Source organism: Trachurus japonicus, chromosome 1 (genome assembly GCF_045865225.1).
Source record: "Trachurus japonicus isolate A0001 chromosome 1, Traja_1.0".
Lineage (NCBI taxonomy): Eukaryota > Metazoa > Chordata > Actinopteri > Carangiformes > Carangidae > Trachurus > Trachurus japonicus.
In genome coordinates this window covers 9,774,302-9,797,071 of record NC_140907.1, presented here as the reverse complement: position 1 = coordinate 9,797,071, position 22,770 = coordinate 9,774,302, and the positions used below count along the sequence as shown (strand labels likewise).

Here is a 22,770-nt window from a genome sequence, read left to right as displayed (position 1 = left end):
AAAATAGAATCTATTTGATATGAAACAATAGAGATGAAGATTGAAATCTGGTCAATAAAAACAGTTTATTGTCACTCTTTTTTTTTTTTTACCTTCTTTTATTTACAATGCATTTTTTAAATGTGACCTGTAGAATAATGTACAAATATAAATTAAATGTAAGTATTGTGTATATGCACTTTGCACTACAGTCTGTCAATTTATTCCTGATATAGGGAACGTAAGTAAACTGTGTGTACAGATATGTGGCAGGCTCCATAAATCAGCCTCTGGTGTCATCAAATCTCTGTTAAAGAGTGACAATTTGGTTGAGTTATTATAAAATAATAAATAACAATCATGGTTGAATTCCATCAGAACACATCAAGATAATGCTGAAAGTAACTGATAAATTTCTGAATTCTGAATTTATGCATTAGTTTGTACAATAAAAACACGCTTATAATCTCATGTATTTCCTCTATTATTCGCAAAACACTCCACCACAGTACCTATACTACAGTAATATCACATAGTCACAGTTACAACAGTTAAATCCAAGCCTGAATTGATGATTTTAGATGTGGTATTATTGAAACTAAATACTAAAGTCATTTTATTTACATTTTACTTCAGATTCAAGTCATGTAGTGTCATACTGTAAACTGCATATTTAAAGGGTCAGTTCACCCATATTACAGAAAAATAGAATTTAAAAAATCTGATTATTTGGGTTTTATTTGACCTGTTTTAAAAAAAACAAACAACAACAACATATATTTATGCTATACTATGACTACAACAAACCAAATCCCACCTTTCTTTGTTTGAGGCAGATATCTCATACGGAGCAAATAAACCCTAAGTTAGAGTTTAGCTGATGGTTAAGTAACTGGAGGTATGTCAGAAAATCATCCTTTCTAATATGTGTGAACTGACACAGACACACATACTGTATATGTATAGTATATACTGTACTGTATTGCTGATATACAAGACTCAGTTTATATCTATTCAAATTTAATAGACTACAATATTGGTTAAACCCTCTCCTTGCTGAGTTGCAGTCTGTGATCTCTCATTACATGTTAAACACAAAGTACATTCATACAGTGGTAACACATTGAAGGGATTGTCTTATTTGAGAAAAGATTGAGGTAACTGAAAAAAAATACAGACACCAAGAAGTCTTTGTACATCAAACAGAACAGTAACAGTGCAGCCTGGTCCATGGTGAGTTTAGTGCAGCAGAGTGAGGTTTGGTGAGTCAGCGAGACATCATTCGTACAAACTCTGCCAAGAAACAATAAAAGAAGAAAATTATTCTTTATTTATGTGTTATGTGACTTTTTAATTTCTTTCTGCATTCCTAATAATATTTTACTTCATTACCTACTCAAAGCCATTTTTGGTGGTTTGTTGTTCTGCTCTCAGTTTCCTAAGTATTCATAACAACTCACCTTCAAAGTCCACCTGTCCGTCTCCATTGAGGTCTACATCTCGCAGGATCTCGTCGATCTCTCTGTGGTTGAGCTGCTCCCCCATCAGCTTCTTCATGGCTTCTCTGAGCTCCCCGAGACTGATCTGTCCATCACCATCTGAGTCAAACTGGGAAACAAAGTGGATGAGGTAAAACTGGAGAAAATTAGAATATTTAGAGGATACCAGAGCCAAAAAACAACTACTGTACAATACTATACCAAACCTCTCTGAAGGCATCCCTCAGCTCCTTGACTCCAATCATGTCTGCAGTCTCCGCAAGCATCTTGGGCCCCATCAGTTCTACAAAATCTTCAAAGTCTACTCTGCCACCACCTGCAGGGCAGTAATAAATTATTAAATTATTATTCAAGAACACATGACATTTTTGTAACTATTGCCACACAACACTCAACACTTGGCACCAGGTAAATACTACCAGGCCGGACATGGCGCTAGCATGGAGCATGTCCTCAACAGCCTGTTGGCAACTGCATTGTTGGTCACTTTAAAGACTAAAATTGTTACTGATACTGAAATAAATATTCCGAGTATACAAATATGTGTTTAAATTTTAAACACATATTTGGAAACAAATTACAAAGTAAATGGTTTTAACCATTTACTTTGTAATTTGTTTTCCTTGTATTGATGGTCAGATGCAGTTTTATGAAGCTCGAGGCACCATCGATGGTCACTCCAGAGCTGTATATCACCCACAATGCATTGCAATGGTGCAAGAAAAATACATCCATGGTGTGGCAGTGTCGGTAATGAACCTCAACCATCGGTTGTTTGCTTTCTACCCAAGAATAAATAAATGAATGAAAGGTTCCATTAAATATTCATTTAGACTACTTAAGCAGTGACAATATGTCAGAGCAAACTATCTACAAGTTTAAGTAGAATTATAGCTGCTGTGCAGCAATGGGTCGGGTCCGGGCTAATTTTGGCAAATTCTGAGCAACAAACAGGAGAATAGGAAGACAGGACGGTTGACCTTATAATGTTCAATTTGCATCAGTTGAGGATTGAACCCGCAACCTCTGGAACCAAAGAGCATTGTCTATCACACTGAGCTAATTGACAAGTGGCAGTTCAACAGTGGCTTCACAAATTGAGTAAGCCATTCACTGTCGTGTAGGCAGATTTGAAACCATAGTAAAAAGAAAAAACAGTTTTTGAGGTAAAATAATGATATGTATTAGTCAAACATCTACTATGAGTCTAAGATGTTAGGAGCCTTCGCACATGGTCCAGTCCAAGCTATTTGGATTTTTAAATTTAGAGGCATGCTGTGATGCCACCATTAGGACAATTGTCTTGTGTTTCGTGTTGAGGACAACTGACATTTTGATCTGTCATCATCATCACCCTTGCTGGGTCTCGAACTCACAACCTCTGACACCAAGAACCAGCTCCTAACTCGCTGAGCTAATTGGCTGGTAGTGAGACCTGCTGTGTAGCTTCATTTATCCACTCAGGTGAGCCAGTGCCCGGGCAGCTGTTGTGATGAAATGGTCAAAATGTCAATAATTCAGTCATCTAAACAAAAATCTGATAATACATAAATTGCATCTTGACAGCATGGAAATGTTGGTGATTTGTTTTTAAAGGTGTACAGAAAAGAAAATTGAATTTGAGCCCACTCTGGGTCATAAAATTAGTGTAATAACTCATCTATCAGACGATGTAGGCCAAACTTTGTGCAAAATTCTATTTTTGAGTAAATCCGTGATGAAAGTGTGTATTTTAGTGTATTTTTTTTTTTCGTATTGGATAATGCAGGCGCACGGATTATACGTCAGCCTGTACACGATTCACTAGCCACTGATATTGGATCCGTAATCCGTCATTCAAACGTCTGAGACACGCACACACACACGGAGCTCGGGCTCGCCCCAAACTTTGAATATCCCGCCCGCTCGATAACGACCAATCAAATTCATTTTCCTTACTCGGGTAAACTCGTGTTGCAGCTCGTGACAACTCGGCGCGACAAACGGGACAAACGGCCATTTCTGTACACCTTTAATGATAAGTGTTTTGCTTCATAAGAGAAAATGTGATGTTTATAAATTCCACTCTCACATTGGCTGCAGTTGTTCCCATGAGAGCAGAATTCAAAATGTTCTCAAAAATTCAGTTTTTGAGATAAAATTCTGATATTTGCCAAACTTCATCAACCATGACTCCAGAATATTCTCAATTTTTTTCAGGAAGATTGAAAATGTATTTAGCAAGAATTTGATGGTATATGTTTACAGTACTGTTTACAGTCAAACGTTTTCATGCACTGTAGGCTCAATTTTTGCTTAATCAAAAATCCGAGAAACAAGTTTTGTGGAGGACGGTCTGGAGATGCTCTGTAGCAAGTTTGGTGACAATTGAGCAAAAATTGTGGGAGGAGATACATTTTAAAAGTTTTACAGTTATTGAAAAAAACAGAGTGATGGACTTCATAATTTGTAATAAGTTTAAGTGGACAAAAGTTTCAGCAGTATTGAGGCTACATTGTGGTGAAGTTTCAACACTGTAGCATCTACCGTTGGTTTGGTAGGAATTTTTAAAGTTTTTAAATTTAAACGCTTATTGTGCCCCCCCTAGGAGGGGGGGGGGACACATGTCCTTGGAGTTGAGTGAATCTGGCATGGGACTGGACCTTTGTGCAAAGTTTGGTGAGTTTTCACCCATGGGAAGTATGACTTCCTTGGAAGAAGAAAGAAGAAGATTATAGCTGCTGCGCAGCAATGGGTCGGGTCCGGGCTACTTTTGGGCATATTTAGGCAATTCTGAGCAACAAACAGAAGAATAGGAAGACAGGACAGTTGACCTTATAATGTCCAATTTGCATCATTTGAGGATTGAACCCGCAACCTCTAGAACCAAAGACCGTTGTCTATCGCACTGAGCTAACTGACAAGTGGCAGTGTAACAGTGGCTTCACAAACTGAGTAAGTCATTCACTGTCGTGTAGGCAGATTTGAAACCACAGTAAAAAGAAAAATCAGTTTTTGAGGTAAAATAATGATATGTATTTGTAAAACATCTACTGTGACTCTAGGATGTTAGGAACACCTTGCACATGGTCCAGTCCAAGCTATTTGGATTTTTAAACTTAGAGGCTTGCTGTGATGCCACCATTAGGACAATTGTCTTGTATTTCGTGTTAGGGACAACTGACATTTTGATCTGTCATCATCATCATCACCCTTGCTGGGTCTCGAACCCACAATCTCTGACACCAAGAACCAGCTCCTAACTCGCTGAGCTAATTGGCTGGTAGTGAGACCTGCTGTGTAGCTTCATTTATCCACTCAGGTGAGCCAGTGCCCAGGCAGCTGTTGTGATGAAATGGTCAAAAGTCAGAAATTCAGTCATCTAAACAAAAATCTGATAATACATAAATTGCATCTTGACAGCATGGAAATGTTGGTGATTTGTTTTTAATGATAAGTGTTTTGCTTCATAAGAGAAAATATGATGTTTATAAATTCCACTCTCACATTGACTGCAGTTGTTCCCATGAGAGCAGAATTCAAAATGTTCTCAAAAATTCAGTTTTTGAGATAAAATTCTGATATTTGCTAAACTTCATCAACCATGACTCCAGAATATTCTAATTTTTTTTCAGGAAGTTTGAAAATGTATTTATCAAGAAATTGATGGTATATGTTTACAGTACCGTTTACAGTCAAACGTTTTCATGCACTGTAGGCTCAATTTTTGCTTAATCAAAAATCCGAGAAACAAGTTTTGTGGAGGACGGTCTGGAGATGCTTTGTAGCAAGTTTGGTGTCAATTGAGCAAAAATTGTGGGAGGAGATACATTTTAAAAGTTTTACAGTTATTGAAAAATGATGATGGATGGTGATGGACTTCATAATTTGTAATAAGTTTAAGTGGACAAAAGTTTCAGCAGTATTGAGGCTACATTGTGGTGAAGTTTCAACACTGTAGCATCTACCGTTGGTTTGGTAGGAATTTTTAAAGTTTTTAAATTTAAACGCTTATTGTGCCCCCCCTAGGAGGGGGGGGCACATGTCCTTGGAGTTGAGTGAATCTGGCATGGGACTGAACCTTTGTGCAAAGTTTGGTGAGTTTTCGCCCATGGGAAGTAGGACTTCCTTGGAAGAAGAAAGAAAGAAAGAAAGAAGAAGAAGAAGAATTCCTAGGAATACAATAGTGTCCTGGCAGCTGCGCTGCCCGGACCCTAAAGAGGAAGAAGAAGAAGAAAGAATTCCTAGGAATACAATAGGTTCCCGGCAGCTTAGCTGCCCGGACCCTAAATATATAATAACTTATTTGTCACAAAAAAAAAACGTACGTCTAAAGAGCCTTTTTATCTGATGTTTCATAATCATATCTACTCAGTTGGTGCCTGTGTTGATGTGTAGCCTAGTTTATCCTTCCACTTGTGTTCGGGTCACCAGTGACCTGTTTTCAGGTTTAAAATGCATAAAAGTACCACATAAATGTGTTTATTGTATCAAACAAAACCTTTTTTTCACAAAATTCTGAAGTGCTCTGGTTAAAATTATGACATTTGTGTTGTTAGGGTCGGTAGAGTTGAAAGAATCATCAGTGCAAAATCAACCTTTTCATGGATAAGGAAGCCTAACAACGTAACCAAGAGATGAGAAACAAATGGAATGATTAATAATTGTTTTTAGTGTGTTTTACAGCAGGTCAAAACTGACCCAAACACAAGAGATGGTAGCAGAAAGCTAACACAAGACGAAGGTTAACAATGCATTTTACTTGGGATTGTTTCTAAGGGTTGCAGGGTCAGAGGAGGCACAGCTCATCATCAGTGAAAGACAGAGAGACACAGACAGAGAAAAGGAGTATGATTAGAGTACCTATTATTGGATTTTCACTGTTAATCAGCCAGGCCTGGCCCCCGCTTGTTTTTTTTGTTTGTTGTTGTTTTTTTGTTTTTTTTGCAGCTGTATCAACACAGTCACATCATTACATGGTGGACGTTCTGGCCGTGTGGCTGGTCCATCACTGTCTGCACTGCAGGTATTTATTTTATTATAAGAGGCAGTATGGTGCTACACCGTGTGGTCAACCCATGATTGTCTGGGCTGTTAATGAACGGACTTACAGATCTGCTGGCTGAGTTCAATCAGTTCCATCTCTGTCGGCATGTATCCCATAGTCCTCATACACTCCCCAAGGTCCTTGCAGCTGATGAACCCGTCCTTGTCTTTGTCAAATTCCTTGAAGGCCTCACGCAGCTCTGCAGGGAGAAGAATGAATGAAAGAGACAAAGAGAGAGAGATACAGCTGTTTAAGTCTATAATGATAAGAATGGAACAGATTAAAAAAGAAGTGACCTTAGGAAACCTGATTTCTGCTGTAGACACTAGCTCAAGGCTACATTAACCTGACTGTGCCGTCAGGGGTAAGATGACTCTGGTTGTGTTCCTTTCTGTTTTAAACTCTTCATTGTGAGGCATTTAATATTAGAGTCGTGCTACATCAATGTGTCTGGGTATTCTTTTATGTGTATCTTTAATCAAAGCTGGTCCTTCACAACCTGGTAACACCAAATTGACATTTAAATGGATCTATAAAATAGAGACATAACCTTTATTGTATAATGAGTTACCTTATTTGAAATTCTCTTGCTTCACATTTCTGACATTCAAGCAGTGGGACCATTCGGGAGAGTGTCAAAAAGTCGAGCCACACACAGTACAACACAGTTTTCAGATTTTCACTCAAACAGATGATGGGAGCAACAAAGGAGTGAGGATTCAGATTTAGCTTTTCGTATCTCTGTACCTTCCATTTCCTCTGGTCGTAGATCTCTGTCCTGCCGCGGTGAAGAGAAAAGACAGAACATACATACAGAAGAATGGACAGCCAGTCAGACAGATTCCACACACACATACACACACACACACACACACACACCTTCAGTCTGACAGTGTGTCCTACAGTACGTGCACACAGCCACAATGACAAAAAATTTTGAAAACATTTCAGTGTTTCATCTTTTAGTGGGCTCCTTCTTTCCTTTTTTTTAATGACGCGTTTGTTCCATGTTCATTCGTCTGAGCAGAGATTCTCTTACAGGATTATTCGGTTTTTGATCTGACTGACCCTAATAACCTTTTAGTACATCTGCTTCACAATCTCATGTCCAATCTCATTCTGCTCCTGCTGGTGGAGAAGCTTTGAATGTCTGCCAAGCATATGCTCCGCAACAAGCATTCAATATGTATTACAGAAACAAAACAAAACAAAAACTTTACACACACAATGACGGAACATAAAGTCTGCTTTTAGCCTCTGTCACCCATCTGTACACTCTAACACACAAAGCTGATGAGATGGTTTGAATGTTGATACATTTCTAAAAACCAAAGAGCAAGCTACCACAGTTTAACATGTAGGAGAGTAAGCTGTTGAAAGCTAAAATCTAGATGCACAAAAGGGACTTTAAACAGTAACACATTATGCCACACACACACACACACACACACACACACACACACACACACACACACACACACACACACACACACACACACAGACAAAAAAAAACAGTTTTTAGTTGATGCCGAGCTGGTTTCACAGTGCTGGCACTGACAAAAGGTGACGCTGGGATAAGTTTGTTCACGGCATGTTCTGCGAGGCTGTGACATCAGCAGCAGGAATAATACAGACCTGGATTAGAGAGCGCAGGGGAGAGAACAGTGGCGGGGAGATTACAGTGGCAAATTGTATTACAAATCACAGAGGCTCATCGGTTTTTCATTTCCCTATCTGCTGCTGATTTTTTTTCATCTGCATCTGTGCCGCTGTCCAGCCGGTGCCTTGATTAAACCAACATTAACACACCTGCACAAGCTCAATGTATATCACACACACGTTAAGAGTTTTTGCTGCACCTACCTTGACTAGCTAAAAGTTTGATACAATTGTTTACAGTAAGGCTCAGAGACCAGCTCAGCCACAGAGTCAATGACATGTTCATCTTGTTATGCCAAACTGACTTCATTACCAAACTACTGGTGCTAACATCAGAGAATGTCCAACACAGTCACAACTCAGCAAAGGGAAACCAAATTCCCAGGAAGGATCTAGTATCTATGCCACCAACACTAAGGGGAAAAAGGCAAGTGTAATACATATCTCTGCTGCGTAGCCAAAGCATTCCTTCAATGTCTTATATTCTGTTTGCCATTTTTAAGGATGGAGGGGATCAATTCAGGCTCTATGCACCATATGCTAAATGCTCCATGCTGATGTTGTTTGCCAGATATGTTTATAATGTTCACCACCTCACTCACTACTGAATTAGCATGCTAATATGTGCTCGTGGGATGGGGATGTTATAAAAGTTGCAGGTGATAAACCTGAGGGGATCCAGAATGTGTGTATCAAATTTTATAGCAGTCCATCTAATGACTGTAGAGACACAGACCAGCACATGGAAATGATCACTGTCAACTCTTATGGTGTGCTGCCACGAAAAGTCACAACAAGCAGTTCTCCTTCCACAGTTTCTAGATTTGCCAGTGAAAGTGTTTCCTCAAGTCCAGAGACTTGTTGTCTTGAAGTGGTTGTAGCATCAGTAATAAACACAAACTATATTATCCACATGCCATAGTGTTAGCATAACATTACTTTTCTTAAAGCAGAAGTAAGCGATCCAGTCGTTTTGGCTAACTTCCTGTCAGCCGATAGTTAGTCAGTTAGTTAGTCTCCACCCTGGTCCCTACGTCACCACATTCACGCGCATCCCTTGGCTGCACACACAGAGAGGACCGCCCCTTTATGCCGTTCTCTCTCCTCATTGGATAAAGGTTGTAGGATACAAGGAAAGTTTCCTCCTCGGCTTACAGCAGAGCAGAGTGACTGACAGACCCGTGTTTCAGACCAAACACTCTATATAAGTGATTGCTGTCGGAAGATATAACTATTTAAGACTTATATTAACACAAACATTCCTCTTACTACATTTTTTGATGCTCATGCAGACAAGTAAGCTGCTTTCTTGCGGTTCACATGAGACTTACAGCCACTAGTACCTAAAGTATGAAGCTACGACCAGGAGACGGTTAACTTGGCACAAAGATAGGATAAGAGAAATAGTTTGCCTCGAGCTTAGATGATGTAATCTACCTAAGAATCATTTAGGGTAATGAATATATAAATATTACCATGTTTGTTTGAGCTGTACAAAAATTAATGTGTAACTTATGTGCAAACCTATTTCAGAGACTCAGCACCATGACCCCCATAAGAACCATGACCCCTGTGAAGCCAGACTAGCTGTTTCCCTGTGTCTTATCTTTGAGCTAAGTTAGCTAACTTGCTTCTGGCTGGAAAAAAAAAAAAATTTCTCTAGTGCAGCTTTTCAAGGTCTTATGTGAAAATATAATTAGAACAAAAATATTGCCCATGGCCCAAGACCAGAAGACCCACAGGAATTATATTTAACAAAGGTCATTTACAGAATGCAGTAGATTAATTTAGTGCCTATGTAAAGGATCAATATATCATAAATTAATTCTACTCAGCAGCTCTTGTATCTATTCACTGTTGCTATATTTCTCCTCTGGACTCATCTCAAGGTCTTTAAAAGGCTCAGGAACCTATATCTCAGTAAAGCAAGGTGACCACACCACCAGCTTAATGGCTCTTTTCAATTAGGGCTACTGGCTGCACTGTCAGGAAATGACTTTGTTATCGATCTGTGACATTTCAATCATTTCTGCATAAGGCATTCATCTGAAATAAGAGGTGCACATGATATTTGCACCTGAATTTATGGTCTATAATACAGTCCGGATAAATTGTGGGGCCAGTTACTCTGCCATTACAGTATAATCTGTTTTATTAGCAATTCTCATGATTCCTATGGGACATAGAGTACGTCTTGTTACATTTTTTTTTACTAATTTATTTAAAGGCAAAATGCAGCATTTGTCCTATACAATTATTCATTGTTCATGTGTGGTTTATAGGATTGATGGGGTGGGGGATGGTGGAGGTGATTAAATGTCTTTGGATGGATGATAATGATAATTCTGTACTGTGTTTGTGCCTGTATGATTTTGTGTGTGTGTGTGAGAGAGTGTGTGCCATACATACAAGCTGACTTTGTGCGAAGCCCTGTCTGAGGAAGATACAAGCAGGCCCCACTATGTTGTGAATCACGTTGCAGTTGTTAACCAAAGCGCACAGGGGCTCCTCATATTCCCGCTCACTGCCTCCTTCATCCTCTTCCTCTGTGTCCGCCTCACCTGCGCCACCCAGTTCCCCCAGCATGGCGGCAGCCAATGGGGCGCTGCTTCGTTCTACAGGTGATACTGCCTTAGAGGACGGGAAGCAGCCAGTGTGGGGAAAAGACACACATACAACTTTAATTCCACTGACTGCAGTGAAACTGGGAAATTTACATCTTAGTTTCTCACTGTTATGGCAGTAAAAAATAAATTAAAAATAATTAAATAAATAATAAGGACTCCGTTTAGATGCAACCACAAGGCATCAATATCATAATCAGTTCAAAGCCTGTTACTAATCTTTTAACCTCGGCTAAAAGCAGGTGAATTAATCCTTACCTTGTTCCTTTTACTGTTCTTTTTAGAAGCCTTGTTGATGTTTCCCATCACCCTGCCTCTCTGGCTTCCCCGCTCCCTTTCCTCCCAGTTTGTCACCACACTTCTCTTGTTTCTCCCCCTCTCTTGTCAAATGTCATATAAAAGTCCAAAATCCATGCTACATCCCATGCATCCTATGGGCCCTTCACACTCAGTGGGACAGAGGCAAATGACTCCGCTGGCACCACTACTACTGAAAGCGACTCCTCTCAGTGCACGTGCTATAATCCAAGATCCTATTGGTCCAGTGAGAGACAAGGTATGCATATGATGCCGTATTAAATCCTAAACTCCTATAGGTTGTGGGAGGCTGTCCCGATGAGCTTTGAGATATGTAGTGTGATGTTAGGGAACAGCAACAGGGTACTGGAGGTTGTCAGGGTGGGGTGGGACAGCCGGGTCATATCTGGGCTGAAACAACCTGCTGCTGCCAGACTGTGTCTCTGATTGCATGACTGGACCATTTTCTCTCTCTCTCTCTCTCTTTGGCAGTCTCTCTCATTCTCTCTCTCTGACACACACACAAACACACATTTTTCTATTTATCTGTCAGCCGCACTTGCCAGGAGTGATCCCTTGAATTTGGACCAACTTAATCTAATCCAACCCACCCACCTACCCCTCTCTGCCACTCAAACATTGTGCTTATGGCCTTCAAATGACTATTCTGGCAGAACTCTAGGTGTGTGTGTGTGTGTGTGTGTGTGTGTGTGTGTGTGTGTGTGTGTGTGTGTGTGTGTGTGTGTGTGTGTGTGTGTGTGTGTGTGTGTGTGTGTGAGAGAGAGTGAAAGAAAGAGAGGGAAAGAGAAGGGGGGTGGGGATGGTAGAATTATGGATGGAGAGTTGGCCGCCTGTTTAATCCCCGGCATTTCAGATTAGAGGGAAAGAGTTATGTTGACAGGCCATGGGAGAAGGGGCTTGAAGTGGGAGGAGAGGAAGAATATTTGTATTAGTCAGGCACTATTAATGTACAAAAGAGGGAAATGCAAAATAACAGAAATGGAAAGAAAGCGGTATGCAGGGATGCAGTGAATACTGTAAAGGCCAAGACAGAGGGAGGCACGGCAAATTACAGTTAGAATGACAATAAAGATTTATCTGTGTCAGAAATTATCAGAGAGACTGGGTTTTTAAAATAATGAACACATGAATTCAAATTCCAATACTGTGTCACATCCACCTGATGATCCTTATTCAACAGTTCAATCATATATAGTATGGGTGTATGAATGTATCATGTAAAATGCTCTCCAATCATCATAAATCCTCATACTGTATTCGGCCCTCATTACAGGAGTGTCTTCATAGACATCTTGCTTTTGCTTGTTTGTTAAACATTATCACAGATGTTAATAGGTACATGTTTAGAATAACTCTTCTATTTCTACAATGTTTGCTCTACTTTACTGTTTGCTGTAATGAAACAATGCATTTTGCACCATGAGTAGAAACTGGGGGATGGTAGATCAATTGAGGTATTAAGCCTGGTTAGACATAAATGATCATTTCTGATGACGGACCATTGTAATGGGGACAAACTGTGATCATCTCAGGACTCTCTCTTGTCAGACTACTTCTATAATTATATTTCTTCATTAAGGACTTGAAGAGCCTTTCTCTTCTTTGCAGTGGGATTTAAGCCATTGAATTGAGAGAGATTTGCATGTATTAGCAACTGTGTGATGTTATTTAAAATGTAAAATTCTATCACTAGATAGATGTCAGTAGGGAGGTATTGCATTCATAACAGAATAATATTATAATAATGTAACTAATGGTGCAAACACTAGGAGAGGATAAGAAGAGGCTCCTACACAAGAACAAATTACAATATAACAGACTCTGCTGGCTTTGACCTTTCTGCCCATGCACCCATCAGTGTCCCACTTCATGGGCAGCATCTTAGGGGCACAAGGCAGTTGCATTTCAATGACTCATTTGTATGGAGTCTTTATGGATCAACCTACCCCTAGAATCACTATTGCACTAATAAACGTAGTAAAAGTTGTATTGGAGCAAATAATGTTTCAGCTCAGTCTGCCAGTTAATGCTGCGAAGGCCTGTTTTTAATTGAAGAAAAAAAAAGTTGTGTTGTCAAGTTTGCTACAGTATGTGACAATAGCAGCAATTTGTGACACTTGACCACACCTACACCCTTCAAGCAATGTGGCGCCTGAACTGGGACACAGCTGTGTCAAAAATGAATCCTAAAATAGGCCTCTAGGCTTTACACTTGACTCAAATCATTTTTAATGGGTTTTTGGTGAGAAAGCTGACGTTGGTTTATTTAAAATCTTTTATGTCTCGCTAGTCCACCTTTACAGCTTTATTACTGCCAACAACTGTCTCAGAAGAAAGGCTTCTGTGTAAAAAAAGTGTATCGCGTGTGTAGTTCAATAGTAGTTTAAAGTCCACCTCCCGCGACCCTTTTTGGTTATTCTAAAACCAGTTCATTAAAAGCAAAAAGAGCACATTTTTTGAGGCCAGCACCTATTGAACTGGATGTGCGCGACCGTGTCTATTCTTTGAAAACCAGTTCATTAGCAATGCACATTAGCAATGCACCTCTGGAGGGTGGGCGGAGACTGCACTGCTCTGCACCCGCCAAGCCACCTGCTCGCACACCAAGCCACCTGCTCGCACACCACCCCCCGCTTGCTGACAGCTGGACATTGTACAATTACAGATTCAGCGCGTTTAGCATAAAACTCCACACTGGGATTCAATCCCAGACTGGAACATAGTCCTTGCTCATGGTGCAAGCTGCTCTACCAGGTGAGGTATACCTGTTATACCTTGACAGCTACACTGAGCTGTCAAGCCTTTCACCTCTGAGCCAGATGCAGAGCGGGGCGGGAGCTTGTAGCACTAGTGCCCTCCCCTGGAGCTGTGACGCGTCAACTCCAGTCTCCCTGAAATGGCCAGTTTGCGTCTGCCATTGGTTCACAGCAATTTGAAGACAGAAAAACTCAGAAATGCAATTTTGCACTTCCTTTTCTGCTGATATGTGCTCTAACACAGGAAAAATGCCACAGGAACATGTGAAAAGAACGAAAAACACAATTTTCATGGGAGGGGGTCTTTAACATTAGCTTTTGGCCTCTGGTGATTGTATTTAGACCTCAAAACTCACGTGCTGTTCATTTGTGAAGATTATCAGGCTGAACAAAATATTAAAGTATCAAAAAAAATGTTTTTGCAATAATATAAAAGCTTCTGGAAAAATCCAATTGACTTTATGCTGATGCTAAGTTCTTTGGCCTGGAAAGTAGGTCATTTGATTGGAGAACTGGCCTCTCTTTGTAGTCAATACAATTATACTAATTAACTAAGATCCATGCTATTAAATTCACGGGGAGACTTAAAATGTACAACAATAAAATAATATTGGAGGAGACAGCTCAGCTCAGTCCAATGTGATGCAATCTGGACTCGGCCCCACTCAAACCCACAGATTGTATCAGTTTGATTTATACAAGTCTCTTGCCAAAGCTGTCTCAGTATGGCCTCACATTCCAAACCACTGCTTTTCAGACCAGATCACAGACCTGAACTCTGCTGACACCTCCTGTGCTGCTTTCCAGTACACAAAATGAATGGAATGAGTAACAGAGTTCAGAGCCACTACACAGCCCATCATTCAGATGGTATGGGCAGGGAAAAAACCACCTCAGCCTAGAACACTGTTTCTAGGTTCTAGGTGTGCACAGGCTATATCACCAGCAGGGGGGGGGGGGAGCTCAGTTTCATGCTATAAAATAGAACATGCACTAAGCTGTAAAACTCAAGTCCAACCACCAGGTGTCACCATAATATTGTTTTTTTGTTTTGTTTGTTTTTTACAAGAATACCAGCCCATGTTTGAATTTCATGATTTGAAGTGTGTCTGTGCTTTTAGATGCCACACTAATCAGAAAAAAAAGAGGTGAGATGAAGCAAATGTAACAGCAATAAAATAATAGGAGGGAGGGTTCGAAGCACCCATGGCCCAATCACAGATGGTTTTGTGTGTGGGATACCAACCCCACAGACATGACTCTCCACCTGACCCTGCAGTCTGACCCCTCAGTGGATGAAAGATAAAGTTCCATGGAGATTCTATTAAGTAGAGAGGATAGAGAGTGATGAGATGACTTGCGACAAAGGATTTGTATCCACAGTGTCTCAGTTATATAATAGCATGTGCCTTAGCCCACTGATCCAGCTGGACACCCACCAGATTAGCAAATGGAAGCTTCGTTCCTGTAATGGGCTTTTTCCCTCCTTAGCTTTCTATCATATATTTCACGAACATGCACAGAGTGCTTCCGATTAACTGGAGCAGTGGTTTATCTTTATTTAGCAGTGATATCTTGCAAAATGCAAAGAGTGATAGCCTATGGCATATGCACACAGAAAAACTGTTTTCCTGCTTTTGTCTGGCTCTCGGAAAAAAGAAAAAACTCTGACACCCTGCCTCAATCAACAGCCTGTTAAGAGCACAAAGCTTTTCAGCTATAAAACCTAAAAAACAGCATTTGGGTGAGAATTCATGCGCCATCCCTAGACAACAACAGATGCCTGAAAGACAAGGATAGAAGATAGGCCCATGTAAAATCCAGAGCCGGGGCAGTAAACAACATGATGGACACATTCCAAAAGGCAGGATTTTAGCGTGCCATGCTACACCAACAGCTTTGGTTAGGTCACTTCAAACATTTTGGCTGAGATGGGATGGGCCCATGTGTATTTGCATACTTATGCATGCACACTGACATACTGTACAAACACAAATTTACAGTATCTCAGAGACTATAAATCAGTTCATATGAGGAAAATAGGATAATCTATGACTGAAACAATGCACATTTTCATCTGGAGAATCAGAATGAGAGCAGTTTTAGAGTCTTGATCATAATGTCATAATACAGCAGTTACAGCTGTAGTGTCAGTGTCTATAGAATAGCATAATCCCAATCCATTAATAAGACTCTTAATGTGCAATATACAGTATGTAGCCTGTCTGACGTCACACAGAAACATAAAGTGCTCAAGCCTCTGACCTTGGACATGAGTGGAGCTCTCTGGAAATAGAATATCTGCAAGATGTCTTGAGTCTAAGTTTTAGAGAAGTGGATGGGTGTTGAGGTGAATCAGCTGAGTTAAGTGTGGGTTCACCACAGATGAAGGCTGAAATCACTTTTTATGTTCATATAATGTATGAACATAAGAACTGGTTTCAGCCTGGATAAGCCTGCTGGTATGGTGATAGGAAGAGTTCAAATTAACCATGGCTGTCTGGATTGTCCCACATTCCCTGCTGTCATTCTCACCCACTTTCCCAAAGGGAGGATAATGCCTGTTGCACCTGTCCAGATTTTGTTTATGCATTTTCATGTGGCCTAAAAGTCAGATCTGAGTTTCCCCTGAGGTCCTGGTGGTTATATGGATTAGAGATACTCTGTAATAAGTAGGTTGAAGGGGTAAAACGTCAGAAAGGCTGGAACTGTGTGTTCTTTAGCTCTATCCATGAGTATAGAACACAACTGTTGCTGCTCCCTGATGTAATGGAACAGTCGAGTGGACAATCTGTCTGCTAAAGCTGCTCTTGTCTTTACAGCATTGTTCTCATTGCTTCCTATGCATTTTCTACAAATACCTAGATTTAACAGTAAAAAAAATTCTGCTCCAGTGAAATTCCAATTTTTATGTTTATTAAGAGCGATTCTTACTTTTGTGGGTTCAGAGGACTTTGCTTTCTGCTTCTGTATGAAAATGTATTTATAATATGTGACAAAAGTTAAGGTAATCACTGACTGGTTGAGAGACAATGACTGATTTTGATTTTTATAGTCAGCAGCGTGACATGATATCAGCTCTGTGGAGGAACCACACAGTTTTGTGCAAAATACTGATGTGCAAAAGCAGGTTGATCAATTTTAAAACCACAAAGATCACCCAACCCTAACCCTGGGGTGTTTAATGGTCTGTATTATACTGTAAAGGATGCTCCATTTGATGGACTGTTTTTCCAGATTAAACTCATGCAGGCTGTGCCACAATCTTAAAATTTTCATGTGACATGCATGAATCAGGACTTAATGATTTATTATATGTTCATGAATCTATTACTTTTGTGCTGATTATTTTAGATATACAAGGAGAAAAAGATTGTGAAAAAACAAGTTTGCCTTTATAGACATAAGTTTTCCCACAGCCGTTGACTGGCACATTCTTCATTGCCCAAAACATTTCCCACACTGTGAAATACTAACCGCCAAAATTGTGTGGACAAGCATAATAACTTAGTCTTAGTCAAAATTGTTCTTTGGTCTCTTTAACAGGTTAGAGACTGTGATATTGAGCAGACAGCTTGGCAGCCGCTGTCTGTTATACCAGCCAGTTCAAACACGTCAAAGAGCAGAGAGCGGCAGCCAAACCATTAGACACTGGCTCCCACAACACAAAGAATGCTGAAGGATCCTCTCGTCCAGGATAATCTGACAGGGCAAGAAGGTAGCTCCCAGCAGATAAAGTCATGTCCTATTTTCTTTCTTCAAGTCTGATTTTGTCAGGGTTAAAGATACATTTTAATAACATTTCTGCAGGACCAGACAACATTTCATTGTTCTCTCTTTTAATTACCTGTCGATTCTTCACTCAGCTGTCAGATGAAAGCTTAATGGCCAGTTTCACAGACAAGGTTTAAGCCTTGAGACAGACTAGAAGACTCATTTCAGCTTGCTTAACTCAAATGGACTTGCACAGACATATCTTGAAATAAGCACAGGTTTAACCTGTTCTACATTAAACCAAGCTGATTGAAAGAAGGATAATAGCTAGTCTAGGACTACATTGAAGCCTAAATTAATCCTTCTAAATTAAAGTCAACATGTCATATGTAGGCTAGCCAGATGAGTCCTTGTTGTTCCCATCAAATGTCCATCAACTCCTGATGTTGAGGAGAACAGAAACCATAAGAACTGGATTTCTATCAATGTTCAGGGTGTATGCACTCAGCTTTCAAACATTGTGACCTGTTGGAAAGGTGCAACTCACGACTTGATTTGCCAAATTTTTCATGCCACAATTGCATGTTCCTTATGAATGTGGCACCATTTAAAAGGGAAATAAACAGGCTTTCCAATTGTATACGATTTTTCAGCATGAAGCATTGTTACAACAAGGAAAGAATCTACCTAACATTGATTTTCTTACTTTATGGGATAAGTTCCCGTAAACATAAACATAACATAAAAAATATGAATATAAGAAATATGAGATACTGACAATAACATAAATTGTTTTAATACTCACTGAAGTTTTTGGCAACTCATGTGTTCTCATTTAGAGAGATTACACAAGCACATCACAAATGATAAAAATTAGAATCACAGACAGAGGAGGAGAAAACAGTAACAGGATCCATCCAATTTCATCCAACAAACATGAGAGTCCTGTAAACCTCAGCCAATAATAAAGAAATACTTAGTAGATTTAATAATATTTAGTTTGCTGACATAGTAGCAGCTAACCTCTGCCTACAAATTGTTTTATGACTGTTTTGTATGTGACAGTAAGAGATAAAGCTGAGTAATTAAACACTGTGTGGATTACAGGTCACAGTGCAGCACATGGAAACTGGCAAATCTGTCACTTAGCCATTTGTTTACAGTTAAATGTTCTTTATCTGACTTAAAAATGTATGTTGTATGTAACTATTTGAATTTGACTAAAAAGCAGTCGGCGCTCCATCCTTCCTCCATCTAACTGATTTGAGTCTTGTTCTTTCACTCATTCAAGCTCTAATCTCCCTGTACGTTTATTTCTTGATGACATCCAGTCATCCACCACTCAGATTCTCATCATTTACTCCATCTGTTGCTGAGCATATAGATGACTCATCTAGTCAATGACAGTGGAGGGGTTTAATTTCTAAAATGACAACTTTTGCTGACAGATGTTGCAACATGTAGCTGGATGGACACTAATAAAGGTGGCTCCTTCTGTTGGCTGAAATGTCTGTTAGTCAGCAGGATTGAGCAATAAGTCCTGAATTACACCAGTTTTGGAGGAGGGATGGGACAGGGGCAAGAATGAACACATTAAACTTTGGGCTGTGGTGTGTTTGGCCTTGACTGAGATCCGATCACTCCACCCTCATTTTTGAACGAGAATCTGGTAAGTGAGGAAATCCTACATCCTCGCTCATCAGTCAACTGAATATTGCTGTAACACATTCATGCACGTGACAATGTGAGTCTGAGAATGTATGTTTATCTGAGAATGTATATAGGTGTGCATTGTCTGTGATCAATGTGATTGCAATGACCTGGAAAACAATACTAGTAAAGCATCTGGCTCTATTTATCAAAACTTTATGGCCCAGCAGCAGTGTCTAAAGAGAGCTTTCTTAAAAGACCCTGATCATTCTTCACTATGGCTGTGAAATACCCAAATAAATCAACAGTTACATTGTCTCCCTTTAAAAAGTCTACCGCATGGAAAGAGACCAGGAAAGAAGAAGCAGAATGTATTGTTTGATGAGGTTACTGGACCGTAACAGTTCCTGAAAGGGGACCGCTTTAAAGAATGTCAGACATCACAGATACCACTGCCAGGAAGGTTAACATTTGTTGTCATGTGCCTAAATGGAAGTGATGCACTGAGAAAGTGTTTTCCAAAATAAGAATATAAAAAATAGGTTCATCCTTCTGGATATGAAAATTTCTACCCAAATTTGAAACGAACTCATAAATTAAAAATTGGGAGTGTTACAGTAGAGCAAGGCTGTCTAGAATTAGAGTGGAAGGAAGATAAAATAAAAACGTGCCACAGTCTTCAACAAACAAGGCTGAAATAATTGAAATATCAGAGTCGTTCTTCTTTGCAGATATGAAGGTTTTGAAATAGGAGTCTCTCTTTTTGAAGGAGGTGTTTGTTGTCCTCCATCTACATTCTGCTCTTCTACTCTCCCCTTTTACCTGAGATGAGGAATTTCAGTGGGGCCTTGACGTGGCCTTCATGAATGCAATACAATCTAAAACAAATGTACATAAAATGTTGAACTGACCAACATTTAAAATAGTAATAATAATGATAATAATAATAATAATAATCTCTAATTGAAAGAAACATTGAGAAACATGTATACTATTGTATACACACATTTTCTACAGCTGCATGCAGATACATGATTAGCATGTATCGTAACATGTTGCACACATGATGGGGATGATCCTCTACTTCTAATGACTTTACATCCAAATTCACAGATGCGTGTCCACTGTGCGTATCCCATCTGTTCCTCCTTGCTCTGATTTGCATTTTGATCACACTCAACATGTTCACACTGACGAGTAAGCTTACATGTCCTATGGAAGGTCATAGGTCAGGGTCTGAATCAGTCTGAGAGCCTGATGATCTGGACAGTGATTATTTTGTACTGGCATTTGACTCTCATTTAGAATGAACTTTCTGCTCTTTCTCACTTGTACACTGTCTTTTTCTGTTTTGTTCAGCGTAACTCTACAGTCTTCGTCTGGCCTGTACTTCGCCTCTATCAGGTAATTGCCTATTTTCTTATTCCTAGAAATATGATTACGTGCTCATCTCCTCACTCCTCACATACTCTTGAAATGAAATGAAAAAATAATCCCCCCCTTCTGTTTCTTTTCTACATCAGAGGACTGGTATGAGGGCACCATGGCAACCTGCTCATTCATTACTGGTTTCATATACAATTTGAAGTTTAATGTGCTGCATCTAGAAAACAATGTTGTTATACGTGAGGGTGTCATATTCTTACATTTGCGTATGTAGCTGGTTTCTAATGAGGACAGAAGAAAAACAGAGGGTGAAGGTGGACAGGTCACCATCCCATCACAGGGCCGAGACATGGAGTCAAAAACCTCACGCACTCTCTGGCAGTTTAGAGTTGTTAATCAACCCACTGTGCACAATTCTGGAATAGCCGCAGGCTCAGGGGGAGCAAGCAAACTCCACCCAGAGAGGCCCCAGAACCCTCTTGCTGTGGGGTGACAGTGCTAAACACAGCATCACTGTGCTGCCTCGACACGTTTTACAGTTACAGTAAAAGAAAAAAATGAATGCTATTCTCTTGGTTACAGATAGGACAGGTAGACACTTTCAAATGCAAAAACACATGCCAGCGATAAGGCAGAATCCAGTTATTTTTCCGCCGCACTGCTCCTCATCTGGCCTATAGCTGCAGTTTATTTAATCAAGAATAAAAGGCACTGCCTGGTTCACAGCTCCTGTCACCTGCCTCAGTGCTTTCCCTCTGTGATGCACACAACCCAAGTACTAGAGATAATCCTGAAACAAACACTCTCTTGTGATAATCAAATTACTGTGTGCAACCTAAACAAATAAACAACCCGGGCAAAATGCACATTTTCACTCTCACAGGTCCATAGTGTTCATGCTTGTTGTCTAACAAAAATGTTTAGAGTATTTGTCATGCAAAACCTCATTGTTTACATCAGAGTTTGCGAGCTTTAAGTCTTTTCTTAGATTAAATCATGGCTGTTTAAACTCAATGCAGCGGAGAGATGCTCTCAGACAGAGACTGGACTACGTACCAATGCCACATAGACAAAGAGACAAAAGACGCACAGTATAGAGTAATGCAGTATCCTATACCTGCCCGAAGACGGAGTCAACAATTGGCCGCAGCTTTCTCCTGTCTCCCTCTTGCAGCCAGAGGTCATCAGGGTCACCCACAGGGGAGCACAGACTAAGGGTCTTGGCCTTTGGCTTTGGAGGCCTCTTCATACTAGCTGAACTCCATCGCCTTAATGACTCAATCTTCTTCTTGATGGAACCCTGGAGAATACAGAATGATTTTAAGTCACTGCAAAATAAGGACAGATGATGATGCATGGAGCCGATTTTATTAATTTAAGTCATTGCAGGAATCAAAATTCCTTGAAACAAAGGCATTGTAAAAAAAAAAAAAAAAAAAAGCTAAGGGGGAAGAAGCTGCTGCAGCATAGGTACAATAAGACTAAAAGCACAGACACACACACTGAAGGTCAAGTAACATCCACACACCTACCATTGAGGATTTAACATAATCATAAAATGTACCAGCTCAGATAAGTTTGTGAACTTTGCCAGTTAGAAACTGAACAAAGTTCACAGCCTCAAAAACAACAACAACAACAACAACAACAACAAAAAGGTAATTGATGGAAATCTTGATGGGATGCATTTTGCCCGGCTTAGTGGTTACCACTAACATGGTCATGTTTAAGTAAATAAAAATGTTGGTGTGTAAATAGGTCTACATCAGCCTGACCACATGAAGCACGTTACTACAGAATATCATGACATGACATTTCTGAATTGAACAGTGGCAGGGTTCTGAGTGCATCCACTGACCTTCTTCATTAACTTCCCCTCTGTCACCTCCATGGACGATACACCTTTCACATCAGTCATCTTTGCAGCCCAACTTGCATACACGTCCTCTCTCTCTGTGTGTGTGTGTGTGTGTGTGTGTGTGTGTGTCTCTCACTCTCTCTCCTGTCACGTTCCTGTCCACTCCTCCTCTTTATCTGCCTCTAGGGCATCTGACACTGGTTGATAATCTGAGGCATATCTCCTACTGTTGTCGCTCCTCCTTCTCTCATCTAACTCTCTCTACCTCTGTCATCCCTCCTCCCGTGCCTACATCCATCAT

At 40.0% G+C, this 22,770-nt stretch overlaps 1 protein-coding gene across 3 annotated transcripts; it reads right to left on the bottom strand.

The window, feature by feature from the left end:
• Nucleotides 1-101: 101 nt before the first annotated feature.
• Nucleotides 102-22,770, bottom strand: cabp2a (calcium binding protein 2a). 3 transcript variants are annotated; one of them, XM_085764125.1, is made up of 8 exons: nt 22,470-22,770; nt 21,729-21,911; nt 10,573-10,794; nt 7,252-7,282; nt 6,569-6,703; nt 1,685-1,794; nt 1,440-1,587; nt 102-1,272 (listed from the first exon to the last, which is right to left on the bottom strand). In XM_085764125.1, exons 1-8 carry the CDS (start codon nt 22,527-22,529, stop codon nt 1,247-1,249), a joined length of 915 nt encoding a protein of 304 aa, XP_085620251.1. In that variant the 5' UTR covers nt 22,530-22,770; the 3' UTR covers nt 102-1,246. The 3 variants fall into 3 exon arrangements, with proteins under 3 accessions (XP_085620251.1, XP_085620243.1, XP_085620232.1); XM_085764117.1 differs by lacking the exon at nt 10,573-10,794 and having other exon boundaries at nt 22,470-22,768; XM_085764106.1 differs by lacking the exons at nt 21,729-21,911; nt 22,470-22,770 and adding an exon at nt 11,046-11,629.